Raw genomic sequence first — 24,838 nt, 5'->3', positions numbered from 1 at the left:
TCAGTGTTATGGCCTCAAAATAGTTCTTCCTTGTCCATCCTAAACATACCCCTCCCAAAAAACCTCTTGATTACATTGCCTATTTTTGCAACCTTTATAGTATTTACCTTTAAATAAAATTGTTGAAACACATTTCTCACTATTAGAATTTAAGTGCCTTATAAGCAGAAAGATTCTGTTCTGTTCATTCTTACATCTCTTAATCCTTCATAAATGACTAGCACATAATAAGTAGGTGTTGACTAAGAATTTCTCAAAACTTTATCTTATGAATTACCATTATTTGTTTTTACTTGGTCTATTTCTATTTCAGTTATTTTCTTGTGTGGTTTGTTTTCCATTGACTTAGAGGTTATTTCAAGCTACCATTTTTTGTCTACATCAGCAATAGAACAAGTGGTGTCTCAGTAGACTTGCTTTAGCTTTTGTACACGAAAACACCAGTCTGTTCCCTTCATTTTTGCTTAAGAAGATGGTTTGCATGCTGGAGGCGGGCAACAGAACAGCAAGGGTGACAGCAACGAAGTCCCCAGGGAACACCAAAAATAGACTTTGGGCCAGGTCTTGGCACCCCATCAGACTCAACTGGGAAACATTCCTAAAAGCCAACAGTCCTTGAACTAACTACAAGCTTTTCTTTTTTGTTGTTGTGTTGGGTTAGGTTTTTTGTTTGTTTTTGTGCATGTTATTATCTCCGCAAGTCTGTCTAAATAAGATAGGCTGGATGAACAATCTGGAGGAGAAAACAACGGGACCAAAAGTTCCAGAGGGGGACGTGGGGGGAAAGGAAGTGGTGTTAACAAATCAGGGACAAGGGAACAACAAGTGATCCATATCGGTGGTGAGGAGGGTGTGGGAGGCCTGGTAGGGCGTGATCAAGGGTAATATAACCGAGAAAAATTACTGTAACCCAAATGAAGGCTGAACGTGATAGTGGGACAAGAGGAAAATCAAAGGAAATACAGGAAAGAGCTAGGAGGCAAAGGGCAATTATAGAGGGCTAAATAAAGGTGTGCACATATCTAAATATATTTATGAGGATGGGGAAATAGATCTCTGTATATATTTATAGGTTTAGTATTAAGGTAGCAGATGGACATTGGGCCTCCACTGAATACAACAATACTTCGTTGTATTAAACTGGCATTCCATGATGCTCACCTTCCTGACATGATTGCTGAAGACAAAGCGGGTTGCTTAAGCAAATGTGAAGAAAGCTGATGGTGTCCAGCTATCAAAAGATATAGCGTCCGGATCTTAAAGGCTTGAAGGTAAACAAGCGGCCCTCTAGCTCAAAAGTAACAAAGCCCACATGGAAGAAGCCCACCAGCCTGTGTGATCGCCAGGTGTCGAAGGGATGAGGTGAGGTATCAGGCATCAAAGAACCAAAAATCTTATTGTGAATGAGGGGGAGTGCGGAGTGGGGACCCAAAGCCCATCTGTAGGTAACTGAATACCCCCTTGTGGAGGAGACGAGCCAGTCAGGGTGCAGTGTAGCAACGATGAAGCATACAACTTTCCTCTACCATAATCCCAATTTTTCCTTACAAATCTAGCTAGACTGGAGGATGTACACTGGTACAGATAGGAACTGGAAACAAGGAATCCAGGATGGATGATCCCTTTGGGACCAGTGGTAAGAGTGGCAATACCAGGAGGGTGGATGGTGGGGAGGGTGTGGTAGAGAGGAGGAACTGATTATAAGGATCTACATATATGGGGTGTGGACAACAGAAAAGTAGGTGAAGGGAGACGTCGGACAGTGTAAGATATGACAAAACAATTTATAAATTATCAAGGGTTCATGAGGGAGGGGGTAGCGTGGAAGGAGGGAGGAAAATGAGCTGATGCCAGGGGCTTACATGGAAAGCAAATGTTTTGAGAATGAGGGTAATGAATGTACAAATGTGCTTTATACAATTGAGGTATTATGGATTGTGATAAGAGTTGTATAAACCCTCAATAAAATTATATATATATATATATATATATATCCCAAAACCAAGGTCAGAGGCAGGAAAGATGAGTGATTGGAAAATAGCCTAAGGGAAGAAGAACCAGTGCTGTTAAAAATTGAGGGGATTCCAACTAATGTCACAAAATATATAAATTTTGGAATGGGAAAACCATTTGCTTGGTAAACTTCCTTCTAAACCATCATAAAATGTTCAAAAGAAAAAAGAAACGTTAAAAAGATTGAGTTAATCATTCTAGTGTGGCATGATAAATTACTGTTTGTTAACAACTTTAGAATTTGCTAATAGGAAACATTCTCTGCTGAGACACTTGTTCTATCCCACTACCACCCTCCACTTTTACAAAAGGATAACAGACAGACAGAAGATTATTTAATTGTTCTCATTTTGGGTTATTGATTTCTCAGTGTTTTTAGATATAGATAGGGAAAAAGAAAATTTAAGTATTACTCAGGAGAGACCAGTCTCTGAAGAAGGACATCATACTTGCTAAAGCAGAGGGACAGTGAGAAACAGGAGGACCCTCGATACGCTAGAGTGACCCAGTGGCTGCAGCACTGGGCTCAAAACGAAGAGTGATGAAGGTGGCCCAAGACTGGGCGAAGTTTGGTTCTGTTGTGTGTAGATTTTCTCTGAGTCAGAAGGCCCTCGAAGGTACCTAACCTCAAGAACAACATGATTTTCATATTCCTGAAGAGTGCTTCCTAACTTCTTCATACTTATTTCCTTGCTTTTATTCCTCCCGGGGCCAAGCACTTTGAGAAAATTATATTAGTCTGACGCATGGACAGAATATTCAAGCCAACATTACAAGTGTATATCCAGTACTGTGGCTTAGGGGCTGTACATTCTGTTACCATCTAGAATGTATTCTGACCGGGAGCATTTTGGTCAGCATGGCTGTACAATTACTTTGTGTAAAGAACTTTGTGTTTTCCATCATAGAGGATGAAAGTTATAAAAGTTTAGTGAACTTGTAATGGACAGAAAGCCATCTGATGCATAAGAAACCTGGAGGGTTTTGTTTTGTTTTTTTATAAAAGATTTTATTGGGGGTTCTTACAGCCCTTATAAAAATCCATACATCAGTTGTATCGGGCATATTTGTGCATATGTTGCCATCATTATTTTCTAAACACTTACTTTCTATTGAGCCCTTAGCATCAGCTCCTATTTCCCTCCCCACCTACCCTCATGACACCTTGATTAATTATAAATTATTATTATTTTCATGTCTTAACTCTGACTGCTGTCTCTCATCCCCCTTGGTTTCTGTTGTTCGTCCACCTGGTGAGAGTGAGGTCATTGTGATTGGTTTCCCCTTCTTCCTCTCCTGTCCCCACCTTCCCCCTACCTTCCTGATAGCGCTACTCCCATTTCTGTTCCTGGATTCCATGTGTCATGAGCTCTTATCCCTTACCTTTACCTGTGCACATGATCCAGTCTAGCCCACAGTGAAAGGCAGGACTGGGGTCATGATAGTTGGAATGAGGAAACCTCAAGGAACCAGAGGAATAGTGTGTGTTTCATCAGGGCTTTACTGCACCCTGGCTGACTCGTCCCTTCCTTGTGACCCTCCTGTGAGGGGATGTCCCCTTGTCTACACTAGATTTGGGGTCTCTGCTCCGACCCACGTCGTTCTCAGCAATATTTTGTTTGTTTGTTCGTATGTTTTGAGTCTTCTGAAGCCTGTTACCTGATTCTATCGACACCTCATGATCACACAGGCTGGTGTATTTCCATGTGGGCTTGTTCCTCTGCTAGATAACTGCTTGTTTAATTTCAAACCTTTAAGACCTTTTGATAGCCGGCCACCATCAACTTTCTTCACCACATTTACATAGGAAACATTTTGTCTTCGGTTTTGTGCCCGGGAGGGTGAGCATCACAGAATGCCAGATTGTTAGAACAAAGTGCTCTTGCATTGAGGGAGGGCATGAGGAGAAGCTCAGAGCCCGTCCAGTACTTCAGTGTATTGCCATATAAATATATGTACATAGGCCAGTGCCTCTTTTTATGTAATGTATTTATATGTATAGTACACACCTATGCTTATACCTCTATCCATAGCTTTGCTTCCTAGATCTTTGTTTCACACTCGCCCTTCTGCCTCTTAGTAATTCATCTTAGGTACATTGTTGTTGCTCTGACACCTCCAGTTTTCTACATCTTTCTTGTTGTTGATTTTAATTCCCTAGTTCCTGTCTTTGCCATTGTTTGCTCACTGCCCTCTTCTTCCATCTCCTCCCCATAAGTCGCTCTGGAACCATCGGTATGGTTGCTTTCTCCTTGAGTTTGCTTTCCATGCCTATCTTATATACTGTATGTACTCGAATATAAGCCGACCCAAGTATAAGCTGAGGTACCTAATTATTACCTGGGAAACCAGAAAAACTGATTGACTCAAGTATAAGCCTAGGGTGGAAAATGCAGAAGCTATTGGTGAGTTTCAATAATCAAATCAAATGAAAATAAAATTACTGAAAATTGAGACATCAGTGGGGTAATGTGTTTTAAATATTTATTTAAAATAAAAAACATAAATAGATAAGGATTATGATTTTAAAAAAAAGACAGGCGGTTCCCAATACCCTCAAAAAAAAACATAAAAAAAGGACAAGTCATTTAACATTAGTAAACCAGCACAGTAAGTGGAAAATAAGTTCAACAAAAACAGTAAGGTATCAACAATGATAAGAGTACAATTCCCTGAGCTCAATCAGCAACCAGGCTAAAATGTAGAGTTAAAATGCTTCAAAACTGGATTCCTCATCATTATCCGTATCCCAATGCAGAGCTTCAGCTGGTGCGAGGTCATCATAGACACTGTCCTCACTGAGATCGCCGTCATCACCATCACTGCTGTCATTTTCATACAAAGCGCAGTCTTCACTGCCATCCATAGCATTACTAATACTACATTTCTGGAAGGCACGTCGCACCATGTCTGCTGGAATGTCTTCCCATGCATCTCGAACCCACTTTGCTATTAACTCTGTCAGGCTTCATGAGATTTCCTCCTTTTGTTAGTCGGGCTTGACCAGATGACATCCATTCATGCCACATCCTTCACACGCGGTCTTTAAAAGGCTTATTCAAAGATACATGTCATAGGACGGCTCTGACTGGTTAGATGTGAGTAAACAAACATTCAAAGCCCTGCAGTGTCAGCGGGGCTTTGAATGAACAGCGGAGAAACGGCAATCCACTGACCCATGTATAAGCCGAACCCCAGTTTTCCAGCACATTTTTTGTGCTGAGAAACTCAGCTTATACACGAGTATATATGGTAAGTAGGCAAACCAACAAAAACAGGCCAAACAAAAAACAATAAAAAGAGAAAAGGAAAAAAAGATAATAACTAACCAAAAAAAACCCATGTATAATCCACATCTGTCTGCTGACCTTTGTGACAGTCTCCCCCCTGGTCATGGGGGAATTCTGGGAGCTGCCCCTCCTAGCCTGAAGTCTATTTGGGGCTCCTCATGGGCGTTGTTGCTTTTCTTTTCTCCCTTGCATGTGTCCCTAGCATCGTCCTGTGTCTGGTGTGCTCCAGTGAGGGCACATCATGTCTTGAGTCCTCTCTCCATGCAGGAGCGTCACCCTCCCAGCTTAATGTGCCGCTAGGGCGTCTGGATTGCAGCTCGCGCTCTTGTTTCTCCGTTTGCTTCCATGTAGGCGTTGCCTATTGGCCCCTCTCCCCAATCTGTAGGTTTAGTGTTGTCCTCTGTAGCACCACTTCTAGATAGGGGGTCAGTTTGCTTCTGATTGGGGCCAGCCCTGTAGCTGGAGGGTTTTTAAGGCTGTGGCCCTTCTCTGTTTTTATTTATTTATTCCCCTTTAATTTGTGGACTGTAACACATACAAAGAAACGCATAGGATAAGTAGTGCGCTGCCCATTGTACCAGGATGGTGCTGGTATTCTAGTAAACCCACTTGTGTGTGGTTTGTTCTTTTTCTTGCCATCCCACCCTCCTGATCTCTGGCTTCCTCCCTCCCCTCACTCATCATAGGCTTCAAAATCTTTTCCTTTAATTTGAAACCATTTTCTCCCTCTCTAATGATGGTGTCATGAAATACTTATTGTTTTGAAACTGACTAACTTTACTGAGCATAATTTCTTCCTATTTTGCCTAGGTTATGAGGTGTTTGACAGACTCGCCGTTGTTTTTTCAGGATGTATAATCTTCCATTGGGTGCCTGTATCAGAGTTTGTTATTTATCCATGCCTGATTTCCCAAATTTTCTATGAAACTATATTATTTTTGGATTTTCAACAGAAAACAAATGCTTTTATTTTAGCTTTAGCATGTATTGAGTACACAAAGTAGAGAGGGTAAGGAATCAAGGGTAGGTGAAATTAAGCATGGAAAGGTTTCTGGGAAGAACATTTAGTTCATGGCCAGTCCCAGGCCAAGTCAAGAACATTGCTTCATTTCTTGCGTCTGGTTACAGTCTCTCAGTATTACATGTTAACAGTGTAAAAAAATAGAAGAATAATATTTGCGTTTTTACAGGTTGCTTCATGTGCGGAATGGAAACTGCAAATATCATTTAGGTGAAGAAACGTTTAAGTTAGCTCAGACGTTTATGGATAAATTGTCAAAACACGGCCAACAAGCAAATAAAGCTGCGCTCTACGGGGAATTGTGTGCGCTCCTGTTTGCAAAAAGTCATTACGATGAGGTGGGTGGCTGGTCTCCAGCAGTCTTGCTGGCACATGGTTAGACACATTGAATAACTCACGTAAGCGAGTGTTTTGAAGTGGCGATATGAACCTGTAAAACAGGATGATGAGTAAAACAGTCATCTCTTATTTACTCAATAAATGTCATTTTCACAGTTTAGTCTTACTCCCAGCAATACACAATTGTAGCTGAATATTTAATTTAAGGTTCTGCAGAAGTATTCCAAGCGATTGATTTTTTTAAAACAATTTTTTCATGAACTTTTGATGCCCTCTCAAACATGTAAAACTTAGACTTGTTTTTTAAGCAAATAGATCTCTACCTAAATTGTTTCAGTGGGCGTGCTTTGTTAAATGAACCTTTAATGATTGTGTTCTATTTAAACCGTAAATAAGTGAATGGATAGATAAAATGTAGCTCTAATTGAACTCTCAAGACTTAGTGGGAAGCTGAATTTGATGTGTACTCTATTGCTTTACTTTGCTCCTTCCTCTGCTTCACACAGAAAGAGAGCGTCAGTTCTAGTTTTACACTATTAAAGCTTTGGTGCTAATAAGCCCATAGTTGGGAAATCCTCTGTGGGTTCTTAGATTGTTTATTAGTGGAAGAATGCAATTATTTCACACTGTCAGAAAGTTGTCATTAGTTTTCCTGTTTTAAATTATCCTTATCTTGATTTTCCTAATTTTTTGTTCTACCAAATGAATGTACATTTATATATCAAATCCATTGCCTTCAAGCCAATTATGACACATAGCAACCCCAAATTCCATTTTAAAGGAAAATTGCAATTCGAAGTAAACCAGAGATTCTAGAATAATTGTACAGTGATGTTTATGTGACATAGATGTTAGAGTCATTTCTGTTTTTATTATCTACATAAGAATGCATCAAAGCCACGTGCAGAGCTACAAAACCCCGTAGGCAGCACGTCTGTAATTTCTCTGGCAGCAGTGTTGTTGCTGTTGTTGGCTGCACTGAAATGCATTGTGGTCCGTAGGCTTTCACTGACTAGCTGACTGGATGGAGAACAATAGGCCTTTCTCAGTCTGGAAGTACTGTTCTTGCTTATTCAGCATCATAACAGCAAGAATGTCTCCAATGACAGATGAGGATTGGCTGTGCATTGGTTTGGAATCAAACCTGGTTTGCTTAGAGCAGTGCATTCTCTTGGTCAAATGTAGGACTTTAATTCCAACTATAGTCCTGCCCTCCAATGGGTCTGAGGGACATAAACTGGCCCTCTGTTTAAAAAGTTGGAGGACCCCTGCCCTAGAGCTAGTCAGATCTCACAAGTTAATAGGCATAGTCCTCCAGACTTTCAAGTCTGCTGCAGACCTTCAGATGCCGGCAGTAAACTTGCAGCCCATGGCTCCTCTCGCTTCTTACCTTCTGTCTTCTCTAGTTTCTTTGGTTTGATTATTCACTAGAGCAACTCACATAACTCAGGAAAATGCTTTACTTACTATTGTTCGTTGCCATCAGATCCACTCCATTCCCATGTGTTTCAGAGTACAACTGTTCCATAGAGCTTTCTTTGCTGTATTCAAATCTCTTCCTTTGTACAGATGCATTGCCAACCACCCATTCTTAAAAATACTCTCCTTAGTGACGCATTGGACCCCTGGTGGAGTCGTCGTTATGAACTGGGTTGCTAACTGCCAAGTCAGCAATTCGAAACCACTCCTATAAAGAGTTCCAGTGTTGGACATTCACAAGGGAACTTCCAACCTGTCCTACAGGGTTGTTATGTTAGAATCGACTCTGTGGCAGTGAGTTTTGAGTGAGGGACCCTTTCTCATGACCTTTCAGGAGTCTGGTGGTACTAATCACATAGCTAATACCTCAAAAAGCTGATGGTTCATCACCCACCAACAGCTCCCCAGGAGGAACATTGGATAGCTGGCTTGTGTCACGACAGCCTTGGAAGGGCCTTGGGGCATTTTACTCTGTGAGGTCTGTAAGTTCACCATAAGTGGGACTGCCCTCGATGGCAGTGTGTTTTCAATGACCTGTCTGTTGACTTCTTTGCAAGAGTTACTAATATCCAAAATACTTACTACGCTAGTTTCCTTTCTTTGATTACGCTTTCTAAGAGGAAGGGCATTTTCACCTGTTACTCATTGATACCCAAATGTGATACTGCCTGTCACTTTCTCACACAATCATAGTGTTTATCTTATAGGGATAGCATGTCAGTTAAATGTGCTCATGTACATAAAATGCTTAGAAGAGATGATTGAAGAAACAGCTACACAGGCAGTAGAAATAGAAATGCCATAGTAGGAACTCTGGTGACACAATTGATAACTGAATGGTTGGCAGTCAGAGCCCACCTAGTGGGCCTGGAGAAGAAAGACCCAGAGCTTACTTCCATAGCAGTTCCACCCTGTCACGTGGAACCACTGGGTCACAACTCCTCCACTAGGGCAAGTGTGGGAAATACAGGAAACCTAGTCTAGGTTAGTGAGTTAAAAGGTTGGAGAAAGGCAGGAATGCATTTTAAGGCAGAAGGAGCAGTACTGCAAATGCTTCTGGGCAGAAAAGAACTTGCCTCTGATTTCCTGAATACATGTCCCATAATCCCAAGTTCTGATTGTTACAAGAGATAGGAGTTCTAAAATATATGTCAAGAGCCTTTCAGTTTTAACATGAGCATTTGGTGTTTGTTCTTAATCAAATATTTGAAAAGCTTAACAGGAAAAAATTCTGCTTCTATAATTTTTTTTCTCCTTAAGGCATATAAATGGTGCATTGAAGCAATGAAAGAAATTACAGCTGGCTTGCCTGTCAAAGTTGTGGTAGATGTTTTAAGACAAGCTTCTAAGGTGAATATAAATTTAAATTAATTTTAGAGTTTATCGGGTTTTTCCAAATTAGCCTATTCGTTAACGAACTAGTTATTGCATTTTTCCTATAGAGTAACAAGATCCATTTCTAAATATTTGTTCAGTTTTAGAATTCTAAGTTTCTAAGAATTGTCTTACAGACTTTAATTTTCTTTCACCTTAAAAACAGTTTGCTTTCAGCTCACAGAAAAATAAATGTCAAAGTAGTGTATTGGGGCTATTCTGTCTTGAGTTTGGTTTTTTTTTTTAAGCCTTTACAGTGATCTAATTTCCTATGCCAAAGCTGTATGTATTTTCCTCTGACAGGTAGCCTGTTATTATATCTCTCAGTCATAGTATCAGAGACGCACAGATTGACAGCTTTCTATACTTGACCTAATGGTCAGTCCTTTGATTTTCCTCTAAATTATCTTGTTCAGTACATAAATACTTTAACTCTTTTAGACCATGTAGTAGTAGTTAATATTACTCTGTGGTGCACTGAGGCCTGAAAGCATTAGGTGCTTTTCAAATACTGTTTCTACCCACAGGTTGCTCAGTTTTTGATAATTCAGTTGACTGGTTGAGGTATAGGAATTTCAATAAAGATTCCCAGATTGTCGATTGAGAAGAGGCCAGGACTTCAGAGAAGTAGCAAATCAGTCATTTAAGCACAAGGAAACAGCAGAAATAATGCAGAGTTGTAAAAGGGATTTTATTATCTTTTAAATTATTTCAAAACAAAAAAAATTATTTCAAAACATGAAACATTTGATATAAATACAACAAAATTAAGGTTTACATTCCTATGTGCAATTTACATTTAGAATTTTAAAACAATTGCCTGTCCTCATCCATTAATATAGTTTAAGGGAAAATTTGAGATTTTGTATACTTAATGATCATTAGATACAAGCTACAAAGATTGATGCAAATGATTATAGAACTGAGATTGCAAATACCTTATGAAATAACATGGTGATTTTCCCCTATGCCTCTATATTTTAAAAACGGAGGAATGAGAGTGTATTAGCTTTGTGTGATAACTTTGTTATAGTATGTTTGTTTTAGGCGTGACTGTCCAAGCTTTCTCTTTTCTTTTAGAGTATCTACAGGTGTGTGTATAATAGGCTTTTTCAATTACTTGGAGGAAAGTAATTCTAAAAAGAACCTTTGGGCCATAATAGTCTGAGTAAATAATCTATACTTTACTATGCAAATTACCTGTTTTGAGAGCTGTGTAACAGTTTATCTTTTTATCTCTAGGCTTGTGTCGTAAAACGTGAATTTAAGAAGGCAGAACAGTTGATAAAACATGCAGTTTATTTGGCACGGTAGGTGATTATTAATTAAAGATACTACTTCAAATAGTCTCTCTACTTCATGTACTAATAGTTATTTGTTTCCTTTTTAAATAGGGATCACTTTGGATCCAAACACCCCAAATATTCTGATACACTGTTAGATTATGGATTCTACTTACTCAATGTAGACAATATATGTCAATCTGTTGCAATTTATCAGGTATGTTAAAGGTTCCACCTTTTTTCTTTCGACCTCAATTGACTTGCTGACGTTTATTTATAATGTATTAAGCATGCTATAAAAACAAACTTCTGGAGCTCCTTCATAAAGGGGATGCAGGTCTAGAAAATGGAATTAAATAATGACCCACCGGAAGAGTTACTGAACTTACGTTTAAGGGTACATTTCCCATTTGAGGCTTGCTTGCATTTATACTTGATTTAGCAGTTGTCGTTAGAGCTACCCTTTGTATAGCAATCCATTGAGGCCTAACTCAGTCTTTCCCAGGTAAATGATGAACTGTGGCATTGTCTTGGATAAAGTGTCCTTGATTTCTCAGTTTTTTCTAAAGAAAGACAGAGGAAAAATTGGCATGGTTCCTAAGACTTGAATAACTTTGCTATTAAGCCATTGCCTGTTATATCCCACTAACCTTCATCAAATCGCACCTCATAGGTGCCTTTCATTTTATTTTCTATTATGATTTATGGTTTTTATTTTTCAAAACTCGTGTAAGTGTACATATAGAATGTATTTCAATTATTAAAATGTTTTATTTAAAGATTTGTAGCAATATCAAATATTTTCATGACTATTTCAGGCAGCCCTTGATATTCGGCAGTCAGTGTTTGGTGGCAAAAATATCCATGTAGCAACGGCTCATGAAGACTTGGCTTATTCTTCTTATGTTCACCAGTATAGTTCTGGGAAATTTGACAATGCACTGTAAGTTCCACATACCTTTTCAGGGAAAAATGAAATGGGTTTTTGTCCCCCGAGTACTATACCGCTTATTGTACTTTAGCAATTAAGTTTGTCTTCCTAGAGCTTTGACGGCAGGATGTCTTGAAGTTATTTAAAATCATTCACCAATTCATAAGCCATTAATTTAAACTTTATGTGATATAATATTAAGACTTACTAAATATCTTCATATAGATTATGACTTACCCATCCTTTAATTTTTTTTCTTTGAGTGCCACAATAGCCTCTGGTACATATCATTACAGAAGATTCAATTCCTGAAAACCTCTCCAAACACAAAAGAAATGTTGAGTGAACACCAGTATTGTTTAGAATGTGTAGTTGAGCTTGTAAGACAAGGAGACAATCCCGTCGCACTGTAGTGGACACTAACGTCGCAAGGCATAGGTGTGGACTATGGTTCATGTTTTGGGGTAGTGAGACAGCTTAGAGGTTTTGGTAATATTAGGAACAATAATATGGCTTTTGGGCCCAAGACTTTTGATCAACAGAAGACTGAATTAGGATTGCAATGTTCACATTAAAACAACATCGAGGCTACATTGTCAGAGAAAATATTTGCCCACCAGGAAAGCTCTGATAAAGACCTTGTTCATATCAGGTTGGATTAACCCACAATTGAAAAAGAAAAATGCCTGTTGGCAATTGGTTACTAAGAAGCTGTATACCTCTACCACTCTGGAGTTCCGTTACCAGGCATGCAGGAACCCCTAAACCAAATAAAACAAGATCAAGCAATTTTGAGGTGACATTTTATTTGAATTACCTTGCAGAAGAAAATGTAAAGGTTTGGGGACTAATTAACCCTCAGTTCAAACCATAAAAATGACCCAAAGATAATGGCTAAGATGAACTGACCGTCAGAAATTACAAAACAAATGAGGAAGGGTTTCTAATGTGAATGGGAGTGAGCAAGCTTAACAAACAGGATTAACCCTACATAGTTAACAGAACAATTTTGGTTTCAAATACAGTGCAAACAGTTTTAAATGATTAAAGATTTAAAACCTACAGCTGTTGACAAAATGAAGTTTGATTGAAACAGCCATGTTCATTCATTTGTGTTCGGCTGCTTTCCACTGCAACCACAAAGGTGTTTTGTTGTCACACTGTATGGTGGAGAATGGCAAAAAATCTGACAATCTGGCCCTTTAAAGAAGTTTCCAAACCTGATATAAAAGAAAGAATTATTAATATTTTGGAGAGAGAGAGAAAAAAAGTAAAGAAGAAGAAAGGTAGATTTAAAAATTAAATAACATACATGGCAAAGAAAGCATGGATGAATCTTGAAAATATTATGTTAAGTGAAGGAAACTTTCATATAAATTGTACAGACTGGGCAAATCTATAGGGATTTTAAAAGTGGTTGTCTAGAACCTCGGGGTCTGAAGGAATTGTGGAGTGATTTCTAATGGGTACAGTGTTTGTGTTTTGCTGTTGTTTGGCAGGGAAAGTGAGGGTCTCATGAAAATAAAGTTAATTGTGTTGATAAGTATAAAATTACTAAAAACCACTAAACTATGAACTTTAAAATGGAAAATTTCACATGTGTTATAGCTTTTGAAAAAATAGAAAACAAATAGAATAGCTAGAAATAAAAATAGTAATTGGAATTTAAAATTCAGTGGACAAATTAAACAGCAGATTAGATGGTACTAAATAGAAAATTGGTGAACTGGCAGACAAGTTTGAGTAATGAGAAGTAAGAAGACCTAGTGGCAGATGAAATAGATTTGTAACTTCCATTTGGGGAGATAGCCCTTAAGTTAATAAATGAACATGACAGCTGAGAATGCGTGCTGTAAAGAAGGCTGACAAATGGTAAGCGTTTAGAGAGTGAAGGTGAATTTTTTTTAGCAACTTTTATGTAGACTAGACTAGTCTGGAAATGCGTGTTCAAGGAGGAAGGGGTCGTGTAGCTTTTCAGGGGAAGGCCTTCCAGAAGAGAAAATGAAGATGGGGTTCTAAGGTGACAGCATGTTTTGCACGGTCCGGAAACTGCAAGAGCTCTGTTGCTGGAGGGCATCTGCGGATGGTAGACCATGAGGTCAGAAACAAAAGGCTGTAGTACGAACTTGAGATTTTATTCTGAGGGAGGTGAGGAGGACCCCTATGTCATCTACTCTCGTTGGAATTACAGGATCTGATTCAGCTTTTAAGTGGGTAATTCTGTGCTTGTAATGATAGGCTATCGATGAATTAAGGCAATTGGAGGTTATTGGAGTCATCCACATGAGAGCCCCAGATAGAATTTGCAAAATGGGTGGGGGTTTTTTGTTTTGTTTTGTTTTGTTTTCATTTTATTTTAATCATTTTATTGGAGGGCTCATACAACTGTTATCACAAGCCATGCATCCATCCACTGTGTCAAGCACATTTGCATATTTGTTGCCATCATCATTCTCAAAACATTTGCTTTCCACTTAATCTGGGTGTATTTTAAAGGTACCATTTGTAGGATTTCTGATGGCATGAATGAGAGAGCAAGGTCAATTAACCAGAATCGGGAAGACAAATCTTTATCACAATTTAAAAAGCACTGTCAATATTACACATTGTAATTTTTTAAATCATTTTATTAGGGGCTCATACATTTCTTACCACAATCCATACACACATCAATTATGTCAAGCACATTTGTGCATATGTTGCCATCATCATTCTCAAAAAACCTTTCTACTTGAGCCCTTAGTATCAGTTCCTCTTTTTTCCCCTCCTTCCCCGCTCTCCCTCCACCCTGAACCCTTGATAATTTATAAATTATTATTTTGTCATATCTTACGCTATCCGACGTCCCCCCTCACCCATGTCTCCGCTGTCCCACATTGTAATATTTTGAATGCTTAAAAAGCATTTGTATTTCAAAGGACATGACTGTGTGTTGCAGATTTCATGCGGAAAGAGCTATTGGTATCATTACCCACATCCTACCTGAAGATCATCTTCTGTTGGCTTCTTCGAAGAGGGTGAAAGGTAGGTACCCTTTGTTATCTACTCTCAAATGTTTTTAACTGATGGTACATAGTGTAAAACGGTATTTGTTGATTTCCTCTGATGGTGCTAACAGTTGAATTAATATTGCCCTTATGTTATGAAAAGGTCTAGTTTACAGATTGAAAGTATCTGTCTGCAGTGCTGATTAATTAAGGGTTTACTTTAGCTCATGATGAAACATGTTTTCTTTGTTAACATTGTAATGAATAACCTAGAAATTCTTTTATCTCTTCTTTACTCATTCATTTTGGAGTAGTAAATAAATTTACAGTAGCTTGGATAGCAAATTGAAGGTGGGCATTGCACACACCTTCTGCTGTAGAGTACAGGATTCTTACACCGCATTTCAAGTCAAGCAAGGCTCTTGCCAAATACTAATTTTAGTTTTTCTTATTTTACTTTACTCACTACCCAAGACCCCCCATCATTTAATGTGTTTATTTTGCAAGCACAGATGGACCATTCTTGAAATAATACCATGCATGTAGTGGGGTATGTTTTACCTTAATTCTGGAGCTGGGTTTTTGTTTCCTTCACTGGGTTTGCATTTTTGTACTTGCATAGTGATTAATGTCAGAATTTAAATTTAGATGGAAAATAAAAAATTAAGTCACCTGAAATCCCACCAGTCCACAGTCAACAGATTGGTGAATATCCTTTTGGGATTTTCTTTCTTCAAATAGATAATAAAATGGATGCCTTTTTGTTCTGTTTTATAATCTGCTTTTGATGATAATATATCTCATGAACATTTTCATTTTTGTACATGAAAGTAGTAGTGTATGCCCTTTATTTTACCCTTACTATGAGAACTTTGTCTTGCTTTCAACCTGGTATTCTTTTGAAGACTTCTAAGTCTTCGTTACTTAGATTTGCTTGTATGCATGTACAAGTTTTTCTAGAATTACCTGGTAAAAGATTATAAAAGCTTAAAAGTTTTAGATGGAATTTATAGTCCTGAATGTGACTTTAGCGTTGCAGTGCCTCTTGCCTGATTGGTTGATCAAGGGAGTGGGAGGAAAACAGATTTTTTAGTTGTTTGCTGAATGGTTATGTTTTATTTCTTTTTGTCTTTCTTTTTTGGGGAGTGGTTATGTTTTATAAAAATAGCTGGTTTCAAAATTTTCAAAAGTGCTTAGATACTCCTTAAAAAACAGTTTTGTAACTTTTCAAAATTTTCCTTTTCCTTCTATTTGATTAAAAAAAAAACATTTTTTATCAGCAAGCTAAAGCAATCAAATACAAAAGAAGCCAGTCTACCAAGTAATAAGCTGCATCAGGAGCATTGGTAGCACAGTGGTTACGCCCTCAGTTGCTAAGTGGAAGTCAGTACTTTGAACCCACCAGCCATTCCAACCAGGAAGAATGGAGCAGTGTGCTTCCTTAAAGATTTACAGCTTTGGAAATTTGGGGGGCAATACTACTATGTCCGCCCTACAGAGTTGCTATAAGTTGGAATTGACTCAGTCACAGTAGGCTTGGTTTTTTTTATTATTGAACTGCATAGCCTTATTTCTTACTTTGAGTTCAATATACTGTGCGAAGTAGAATGGTGCCCAAAAGTGTATAATCTTGTTGTTGTTAAAATGGAGCACTTTTGTATGGGCTATTTTTAAGCCATCAGTACAAATAAATGTATTCCACAAACATTTATAGAATTTAATTTTCAATTCTCCTCTGATTAGCTTTTGGCAGTTGTGATGGTAAAATATACTGATGCCATTGCTTTCTGTATTCAGCACTAATTTTAGAAGAGATTGCCATTGACTGTCATAATAAAGAGACTGAACAGAGGCTGCTTCAAGAAGCTCATGATTTGCACCTGTCATCACTTCAACTAGCTAAAAAAGCTTTTGGAGAGTTTAATGTACAGACTGCAAAACACTATGGAAACCTTGGAAGACTTTACCAGTCAATGAGAAAATTTAAGGTAGAGTTGGCTTTTACTACGTTTTTCTGTATCATTCATTATTTTATACTCATTTTTCTCATTCTACAAGAAAATTGAGACAAGTATATAAAATAGCACATTCAAAATAAGCCTCGGCAAAAGTAGGGCACATATATATCATGCTATAAGGTCTAATGCAATTGAATAGAGTTGAAGCTGGGCTTCAACAGCTCTTAGCTAGGTTGTGTATGTTCAGCACTTGGCGGAATGTCTGGCACAGAGTAGGTTTGCAAGAAAGGTTAGATATTATGGTTACTAATTATCATAATAAAAATATACTCACATTTTAGAATTCTACGTTATGAATTCTTAATGTTCTTCATTGTAGGATCACAGTAAAGAAAAGATGGTCATTGCCTAAGACAATTGTTTTTTACCTGAAAATTCAGTCCACATGTTCTTAGTTGGCCTGGGGAGACGTCGGACAGGGCAAGATATGACAAAATAATAATTTATAAATTATCAAAGGTTCATGAGGGAGTGAGGAAGGGGGAAAATGAGGACCTGATGCCAGGGGCTTAAGTGAAGAGCAAATGTTTTGAGAACGATGAGGGCAATGAATGTACAAATGTGCTTTATACAATTGATGTATGTATGGATTGCGGTAAGAGTTGTATGAGTCCCTAATAAAAGGATTTTAAAATTTTTTAACTAAATGAACTAAAACCTACTCTTAAATTAACCTATTGTGATCCAGAATTTCTTAGCAAGATTTAAAAGTAATAGAATGTGTTATCTAAAAGGGATCATTTTCATTTTAGAATGTTTTAATGTTAATTTCTTCTAACAGTCATTGGTTATCAGGACAAGTTTTCCCCTATCAGCAGCTTACACGAGCAGTTTCCAAAATTCAGTAATGCTTTTCTCTTGGGTAGCTTTTGGAATAATACAGTCATCAGTGAATCAGTGACATCTCATAAGATGTCTTTGTTCATTGAGTAACAATTGTTGAAATGACAACCTATGTAGTCAAAGGATTAATGTGGCTCATTGTGTTTCAGGAAGCTGAAGAAATGCACATCAAAGCAATTCAGATTAAAGAGCAACTTCTTGGTCAAGAAGATTATGAAGTAGCCCTTTCAGTAGGACATCTGGCTTCTTTATATAACTATGATATGAATCAATATGAAAATGCTGAGAAACTTTATCTGCGATCTATAGCAATTGGTATGTTACCTTTATATTTTCTTCAGTCAACTGATTAGGAATGCACATCAACTTATCATTGTTAAATGATTACGGTTTAAATGTGTTTGAAGCTGCTGAGAACAGGAAGCGCCCCAGCATCACCCAGAACGTTTTGAAAGTGTAGGGAGAATGGTGACCGTGTCCAGCAGCCAGAAGTCGTCACGCCGAGCGCTTCCTGCAGTTCCTCCTTTACCCCCACCCCACACACACACACACGGTAACACCCTGGACCAGACTTGAATGTGTGTTTGTTTGTTTGTTTTTTAGATTTGAATTTTTTATATACTATTTTTCCAAAACCTTTTTTTTTAAAAAAACATTTTTTTGGGTGCTAATAAACAGATCCATCCTTCCATGCTTTAATCACATCCAGCAGTTTTATACAACTGCTTCTACCATTGGTTTCAAAACATTTGTCTTCCTTTTTGAGCTCTTATATCATCCCCCCCTTTAGGCTCCTTCCCACTATATCCCCAGTAACCCTTATTCTACACATTGTATATTTTTGTGTGTCACATATTTTGATGAACACTCATTATGAAATACATCTGTGCTATTGTATATCATTGTCCCTTATTGATTTCCAGTTATATTTGATCAATATATCATTCATTCTACTGTTAAGATACTGTGAATATTTTAGAGCATGTCTTTTTTATAAATATGCAAGGATTGCTGACTCAGGTTTATGCATATAGTTAGACTATAGTTGCTGTGTTGTGTTATGATTGGGTGCTGTCAAGTCAATTTTTGCCCTCATGAAAGAGTACAACTGCCTCATAGAAATTTCTAGGCCAAAGCTTCTTAACTACACACCAGCCCTTTTGGTCCAAGAAATGTATAACATGACAAGTGCTGACAGAAACACCTTGAATTCATTAACCGTTTGATTTTGAATTTGTTTTTGTTACATGTTCAAAAACCTTTTACTGTTGCCAAGTTTTCAAGTATGCACAAAGTTGTTAATTGAAGGATTATTTATAATAAAAATATTTTAAGCAATATATTTATATATGATTAAGGGGAAATAGATCTATGTGCATATATTTATAGGTTTAGTATTAAGGTAGCAGACAGACATTGGGTCTCCACTCAAGTACTCCCTCAATGCAAGAATGCTTTGTTCTATTAAACTGGCATTCCATGATGCTCACTTTCACAACATGTTCACTGAAGACAAAGCGGGTGCATAAGCAAATGTGGTGAAGAAAACTGATGGTGCCTGACTATCAATAGATATAGTGTCTGGGGTCTTAAAGGCTTGACGATAAACAAGCGGCCATCTAGCTGAGAAGCAACAAAGCCCACATGATAGCACACCAGCCTGTGTGATCACAAGGTGTCAAAGGGATCAGGTATCAGGCATCAAAGAACAAAAAATATCACTGTGGTTGAGGGGGAGTGTGGAGTGGAGACTCAAAGCCCATCTGTAGACAACTGGACATTCCCTTACAGAAGGGTCTCGGGGAGGAAACCAGCCGGTCAGGGTGCAGTGTAGTAACGATGAAACACACAACTTTCCTCTAGTTCTTTCATGCTTCCTCCCCGCCACTATCATGATCTCAGTCCTACCTTACAAATCAGACTAGACCAGAGGATGTACACTGGTGCAGATAAGAACTGGAAATACAGGGAGGGAGGACAAAAAAAAAAGAACTGGAAACACAGGGAATCCAGGACCGATGAACCCCTCAAGACCAGTGGTGAGAGTGGCGATACCAGGAGGGTGGAGGGAGGGTAAGGTAGAAAGGGGGAACTGATCACATATAACCCCCACCTTGAGGGACGTAGAACAGAAAAGTGGGTGAAGGGAGACGTCGGACAGTGTAAGACATGGCAAAATAATAATTATAAATTATCAGGGGTTCATTGGGAGGGACGGAATGAGCTGATACCAAGGGCTCAAATAGAAAGCAAGTGTTTTGAGAATGGTGATGGCAACAAATGTGCAAATATGCTTGACACAATGGATGGATAGGTGGATGGATTGTGATAAGAGTTGTATGGACCCCCAATAAAATGAGTTTTTTAAAAAGTTCTAAGAAAATGAGCCTATGGAATAGATTGGCTGAATGAACATAAAATGGGGAGCTTTCTGAACTGATCTGGTTGGTATAAGTTACAAAATATTAGCTGTTAAGTTTAATTAAGCCAAGTGCAAACCAGTATCTGTAATAAGCTACTTTTTATGTAAGTGAGAAAACAGGAAAATATTCCTATATATCTGCTCATTAGTATTTTAGAAAAAATACCGAGACAGGACAAGCCAATAAAGCTAGGTGGCTTCTACAGAGTTGGTGAGTGGAAGAAATACAGGGAAATGTTAGCTTTCCCCAACTCTGACTTACATATTCTTTACAGAGGAATCCTTAAATCCTTTGAACTCTGAACCTATTCCTATTTTAGTAGAGCCAGCTGCTTTAGGCAAGAGAAATCTTTTAAAAAGTAACAAAGAATAACTCACAGGGTGAGGTTGAGGGGTGGGAGTAAGGACTTAAGAATTCAGACCATTCCTTTCAAGGGGACAGACCAAGCTGCCTTCTTAAAGAGCTGAAAGTGTTCATTTTGCTGAAACCACTTGTTATTTCTTTGTCTGAACTTTCTATTCTGTGTTATTTTCAGGGAAGAAACTTTTTGGTGAAGGCTACAGTGGACTAGAGTATGATTACCGAGGTCTCATTAAACTGTACAACTCCATTGGAAATTATGAGAAGGTGTTTGAATATCACAATGTTCTGTCTAACTGGAACCGGTTGAGAGATCGGCAGTATTCGGTGACCGATGCCCTGGAAGATGTCAACACCAGCCCCCAGTCCACTGAAGAAGTGGTGCAGTCCTTCCTGATTGCTCAGAACACTGGGGGACCCAGCTGCTGAGGAAGGACCTCAGTAAACAATTTACCTTTTCCCAGATTCCAGGGAATTCATACTGTGAAATCAAAACCATGTTGTTTTGGGGGGCTGGAATTTGCATTGAAACGCTGGTCCAGTCCATTGAAGACCCTGCTTGGGTGATCCCTATCTTGCAGAGTGTCTGCAGGAATAGGCATATATTCAGTTATATTCAGCATGTACCGCATGTATAAGTAGTTTGGCCCACATTTTCAGCCTAGTAGATAGACCATACAATGGAAAATCTGGGTTTTTATTCCCCTCTCTTTTTTAAAATCATTCATTTTACAAAAAGCCTGAAAGAAAAAAGAACCCATAAATAAAACTATTTACGAGTTTAAAAGAGTTGCATTCTTATTATGTAAGGATGATTTTAATAAATTTTTAACATATAATTCTTCCATATGGAGATATTCAATACTGTATTGTAAAGACATTTTAAGGAGAAATCTTTATATGCAGTATAAAAATGTTAACACAAATACTAATAAATGAGGGACATCCTTTGGCTATCTTACCCGGGAAGTGGACCAGCCACTTCAAGGTGTGTTATAAGACAAGGGCCGACATTCATCGGAACTGGACCAGTGTTGATCTGTAAGGAATATCCGATAGGTCAGCAGTTTTAACTTTTTTTTTTGGTACAACAACGCAAAATGCTCTGATAGCGTTTATGAACAGGACCAGAAGGACCCAAAAAGGACCAGAGGCTTTAGATTATTATTTTAGCCCCTGCATATGCTTTTTTTCAATAGAGTGATTTCATTTAGATGAATAATGAGAAATCAATGCAAAGATTATATTCCTGTAATAGATGACAGACGAGGGAAATTTGGCAATTTCAATAGCATATCTTTAGTCGAGGTACACAGTTGGCAGTGTCGTATGCAAGTCCATAAAGATGTCTCTCTATCTGCTGCAGTCACCACCCTCATTGTAAACATTACCATAATAATCAATGCAGTTTACGAGATATTGGCTACGTATCCTACAGTAACTCATGCCCATGGGTGAAGTCTTTAGATTTCTTTGTGATTGTCGGGGTTGTTGGGGGTGTGTGTGGAATGAATGCCCCCCAAATACAGTACATCTCTAAGGAATCCTTTGTTTTTATGGCAAATACTAGTACAAATTGGTCATTTTAATTGAAATCCAGGAGTCAAATGGAATGACTCCCTAATGATATAGCTATTCCACTAACTTTTATGTTTACTGGATTGGTTGGTTGGTTTTTTAAGCCAGTTAGAGTTCTGTTTTGTTTTTAATGTTGAGGTAATGATCAAATTTGAGGTGTTGTGATATGTAGCAATCTCAAAAACAAAAGGATTTTTCTTTTTGGCTGTTACCTCAATTCTCACTGTAGTGGCTCATTTGGGTCCACTATAGCTAAGAATCTGAGTTTTTTTCCCCCCCTATTTTCAGGGGTTCATGACTTGGCTGTTAGTGATGTTGCTCCCAGCTAAAGCTTCGAGTAACTGGGTGAGTGATGTGTGCTGAATTTTGTTTTTCTTTTGACTTAAACATTGGGAGGAGAAAAAAAATTAAATTGTACGGAAAATTTGGCAATTTCAAATTCATTTAATTGTAATTCTATTTTTGTACTACCCTAATATAACCTTGTTTAAAACTTGTTTGCAATCTTGTTAGTTTTTAGCCTCCTTTTTTAAGTCACCAGAGTAGGCTTGATGGGGGATAGAACTATGGAGATGAAGTGAGCCCAGATCCTAAGATTATAGGGGTTATAATCAAGAAACCTCCACTTAGTCCTGAAATTGAATTGCTTTCTCTGCATTGGCCACTCCTGCAGTTTGTGAAGCTGCTGCCCTCCCCGGACTGCAGTCTAATGCCAACCAGCACTTCTTGGTTAATTACCAGATTGCTTCTGTGACCAAGTACTAACGTTTTAAAGTTACTCAGCTTTATCATAATGGGCCTATATATTTAATATAATACCTCCAAAGATATCTTAGGATAGGCGCTGTATACTTTTTTGTTGGTTATTTAGAGTCCTGTGGTGTGTTTGTGGTATGGGAATGTCATGGTAAAATGTTTTTCAATAAATATTTTTAAACTTCTGTTTCCATACGAAGTTGGGTTTTTGTTTTCTTAATGTATGGTTTTGCTTTGTTTTTGTTTATTTTTATTTTTTTGGCACATACAGCACTTCATAAGATAAAATTAATGACTTACGGCCTCATCCTTTCTGAATTCAAACTGAACTCAATTTAGCTCATACTGAGTGATAAAGTAACAAGATACTTTGAAGCTTAAGGTCACAGGGTTGGCAGTGTTACTCTGTGTCAATTTGACTGCTTTAATGTGTTTTATGTAAGTTCCTGCCTTTGATTTAAGGCAAACACTAGCGCAAGAAAGGTGATGACCTAGTAGGCCACTATTTCTGTTTCTAATGAAGAATAATAACCTAATCAATTTCAGGGTGGGACTTTTCCTTGTCATGGGGATGCTTGGGATAAATTAGATGTGTGGAGTTAAAGAAAATCACAGAAGAACACTTCCCTCACAAGAGCCCATCGCTTGCACAAACCTCACAGATGGTAGAGTTTTATACAAGGCAGCCCAGGTCACTTGACTTCTCTGAAGGTTCAGCGAAGTAACATCAATTCCAGAGACTTGGGTCGTAGCCCTCCCTACCTGCACCGCTTTCTCCCACCAGTTTCCGAACATTTGGTGCTACCGCAGTCACGGGCACTGGGAAGCTCTCCCCACACTTGCAGAGGCTTCACGGTGGCCAGGCACAAACCATGCGGGCCCCCCAAAGCATTAGGACTCTTGCTACCACTAAATGTGCCTGCTTGTTTAAAAGTGAGCTCAGCATAGTTGCGTGGCAGTGCCGCCCTGGGCCTGCTTTCACAGGTGAAAATGAAGTGTTTATCCAAAACAAAGAGACCTGTTCAGAAGCATTCATAATTTTATAAAAATTAAGTAGAGGCTACAGTTATAAATACTGATGGTGCTGTTTGTTCCTTGTGGTGCAAACAGAATGTTGGACAGTAAATATGCCTAAAACAAGTGTGGATGAAAACTAAAAATTGAAAGAACAATTTGCTGAGTAATTGAAACCCACCACTTAGCTCCTAGAGTTTTTTTTCTGGATGACAGAATTGCTACTGGAAAAAAAGTAGTCTTTTTAGAATTTTACTTTTCCTTAAAAAAATAACACATTTCACTCCTGGCTTTGGAAGCAAGGAACACCTACACTCCCCCCCTCCTGCACTCACACATAAACACCTATCTAACATCTGGATTAATCTCCAGTTTAAACACTAAGAGTGTCCCCAAATCTCAGGAATGTTTTAGGCAGAAAACTGGTTTTACTCTCTTATGGACTGAAGGAGTGCGCGTTAGGGTTTATTAAATAATACTGTTCTTTAATTGCAATCCTAGGTATCTGTAGCATGAGTGGCCTTAGTGAGTTTGTTGAAGTGCACATTTTTTTCAAAAGTAAAATTTAAGATTAAAAATATATACTATATATATAGAGATCTCTAGAAAACTTGGTTTGTGGTGCACAAGTTAAGTGTTGGATCACTAAATAACCGCAGGTACCATTTGTGTAACATCCATTTCTGTATATTCCTTTTATGGAAAGATATATTGCCATGGTAACTAAACATTTTCAATTTAGTTATACTTTTATGATATGAATGAATGCTACATTTTATTAAATATTACCAGGTCAGTACTATTTTTATACTTTACCAAGTAACGGGGGATTTTAGTTTAATAGGCTCAAAATAAGCTAAGTCCTAATGGAACAATTCAAAACAAATCACTAACAATTCTTTACATGAAAATCCCCACTAATAGTGCCACAGTCATTTCTATAGAAATATAAGGTCATTAATAGACTTTGGGAGACTGATCTTTATCGTTTTAAGAATGAGCTTCCATGTCATTTTTCTCTCCGATTTGTAGTACCCACCATTATTTGTATCCATTCAACCATATTAAGTATGTTTGTAACCAGCATTGTGATATATTCTGTACTTGTATTGCTAAAAATTATTGACCT

The 24,838-nt window shown here is 38.1% G+C and overlaps 1 protein-coding gene across 1 annotated transcript in view; it reads left to right on the top strand.

Annotated features, from left to right (window-relative positions):
• Positions 1-24,838, top strand: part of APPBP2 (amyloid beta precursor protein binding protein 2) — a 71,073-nt gene extending 46,235 nt beyond the window's left edge. Inside the window, exons 5-13 of the mRNA XM_075561476.1 lie at positions 6,494-6,662; positions 9,403-9,492; positions 10,759-10,826; positions 10,911-11,016; positions 11,618-11,742; positions 14,669-14,754; positions 16,515-16,705; positions 17,728-17,893; positions 20,537-24,838. Of these exons, the coding sequence (XP_075417591.1) occupies positions 6,494-6,662; positions 9,403-9,492; positions 10,759-10,826; positions 10,911-11,016; positions 11,618-11,742; positions 14,669-14,754; positions 16,515-16,705; positions 17,728-17,893; positions 20,537-20,790 (1,255 nt within the window). The 3' untranslated portion in view covers positions 20,791-24,838. The remainder of the gene's footprint in view (positions 1-6,493; positions 6,663-9,402; positions 9,493-10,758; positions 10,827-10,910; positions 11,017-11,617; positions 11,743-14,668; positions 14,755-16,514; positions 16,706-17,727; positions 17,894-20,536) is intronic.

Source organism: Tenrec ecaudatus, chromosome 10 (assembly GCF_050624435.1).
Source record: "Tenrec ecaudatus isolate mTenEca1 chromosome 10, mTenEca1.hap1, whole genome shotgun sequence".
NCBI lineage: Eukaryota > Metazoa > Chordata > Mammalia > Afrosoricida > Tenrecidae > Tenrec > Tenrec ecaudatus.
This window is presented reverse-complemented; position numbering and strand designations above follow the sequence as displayed.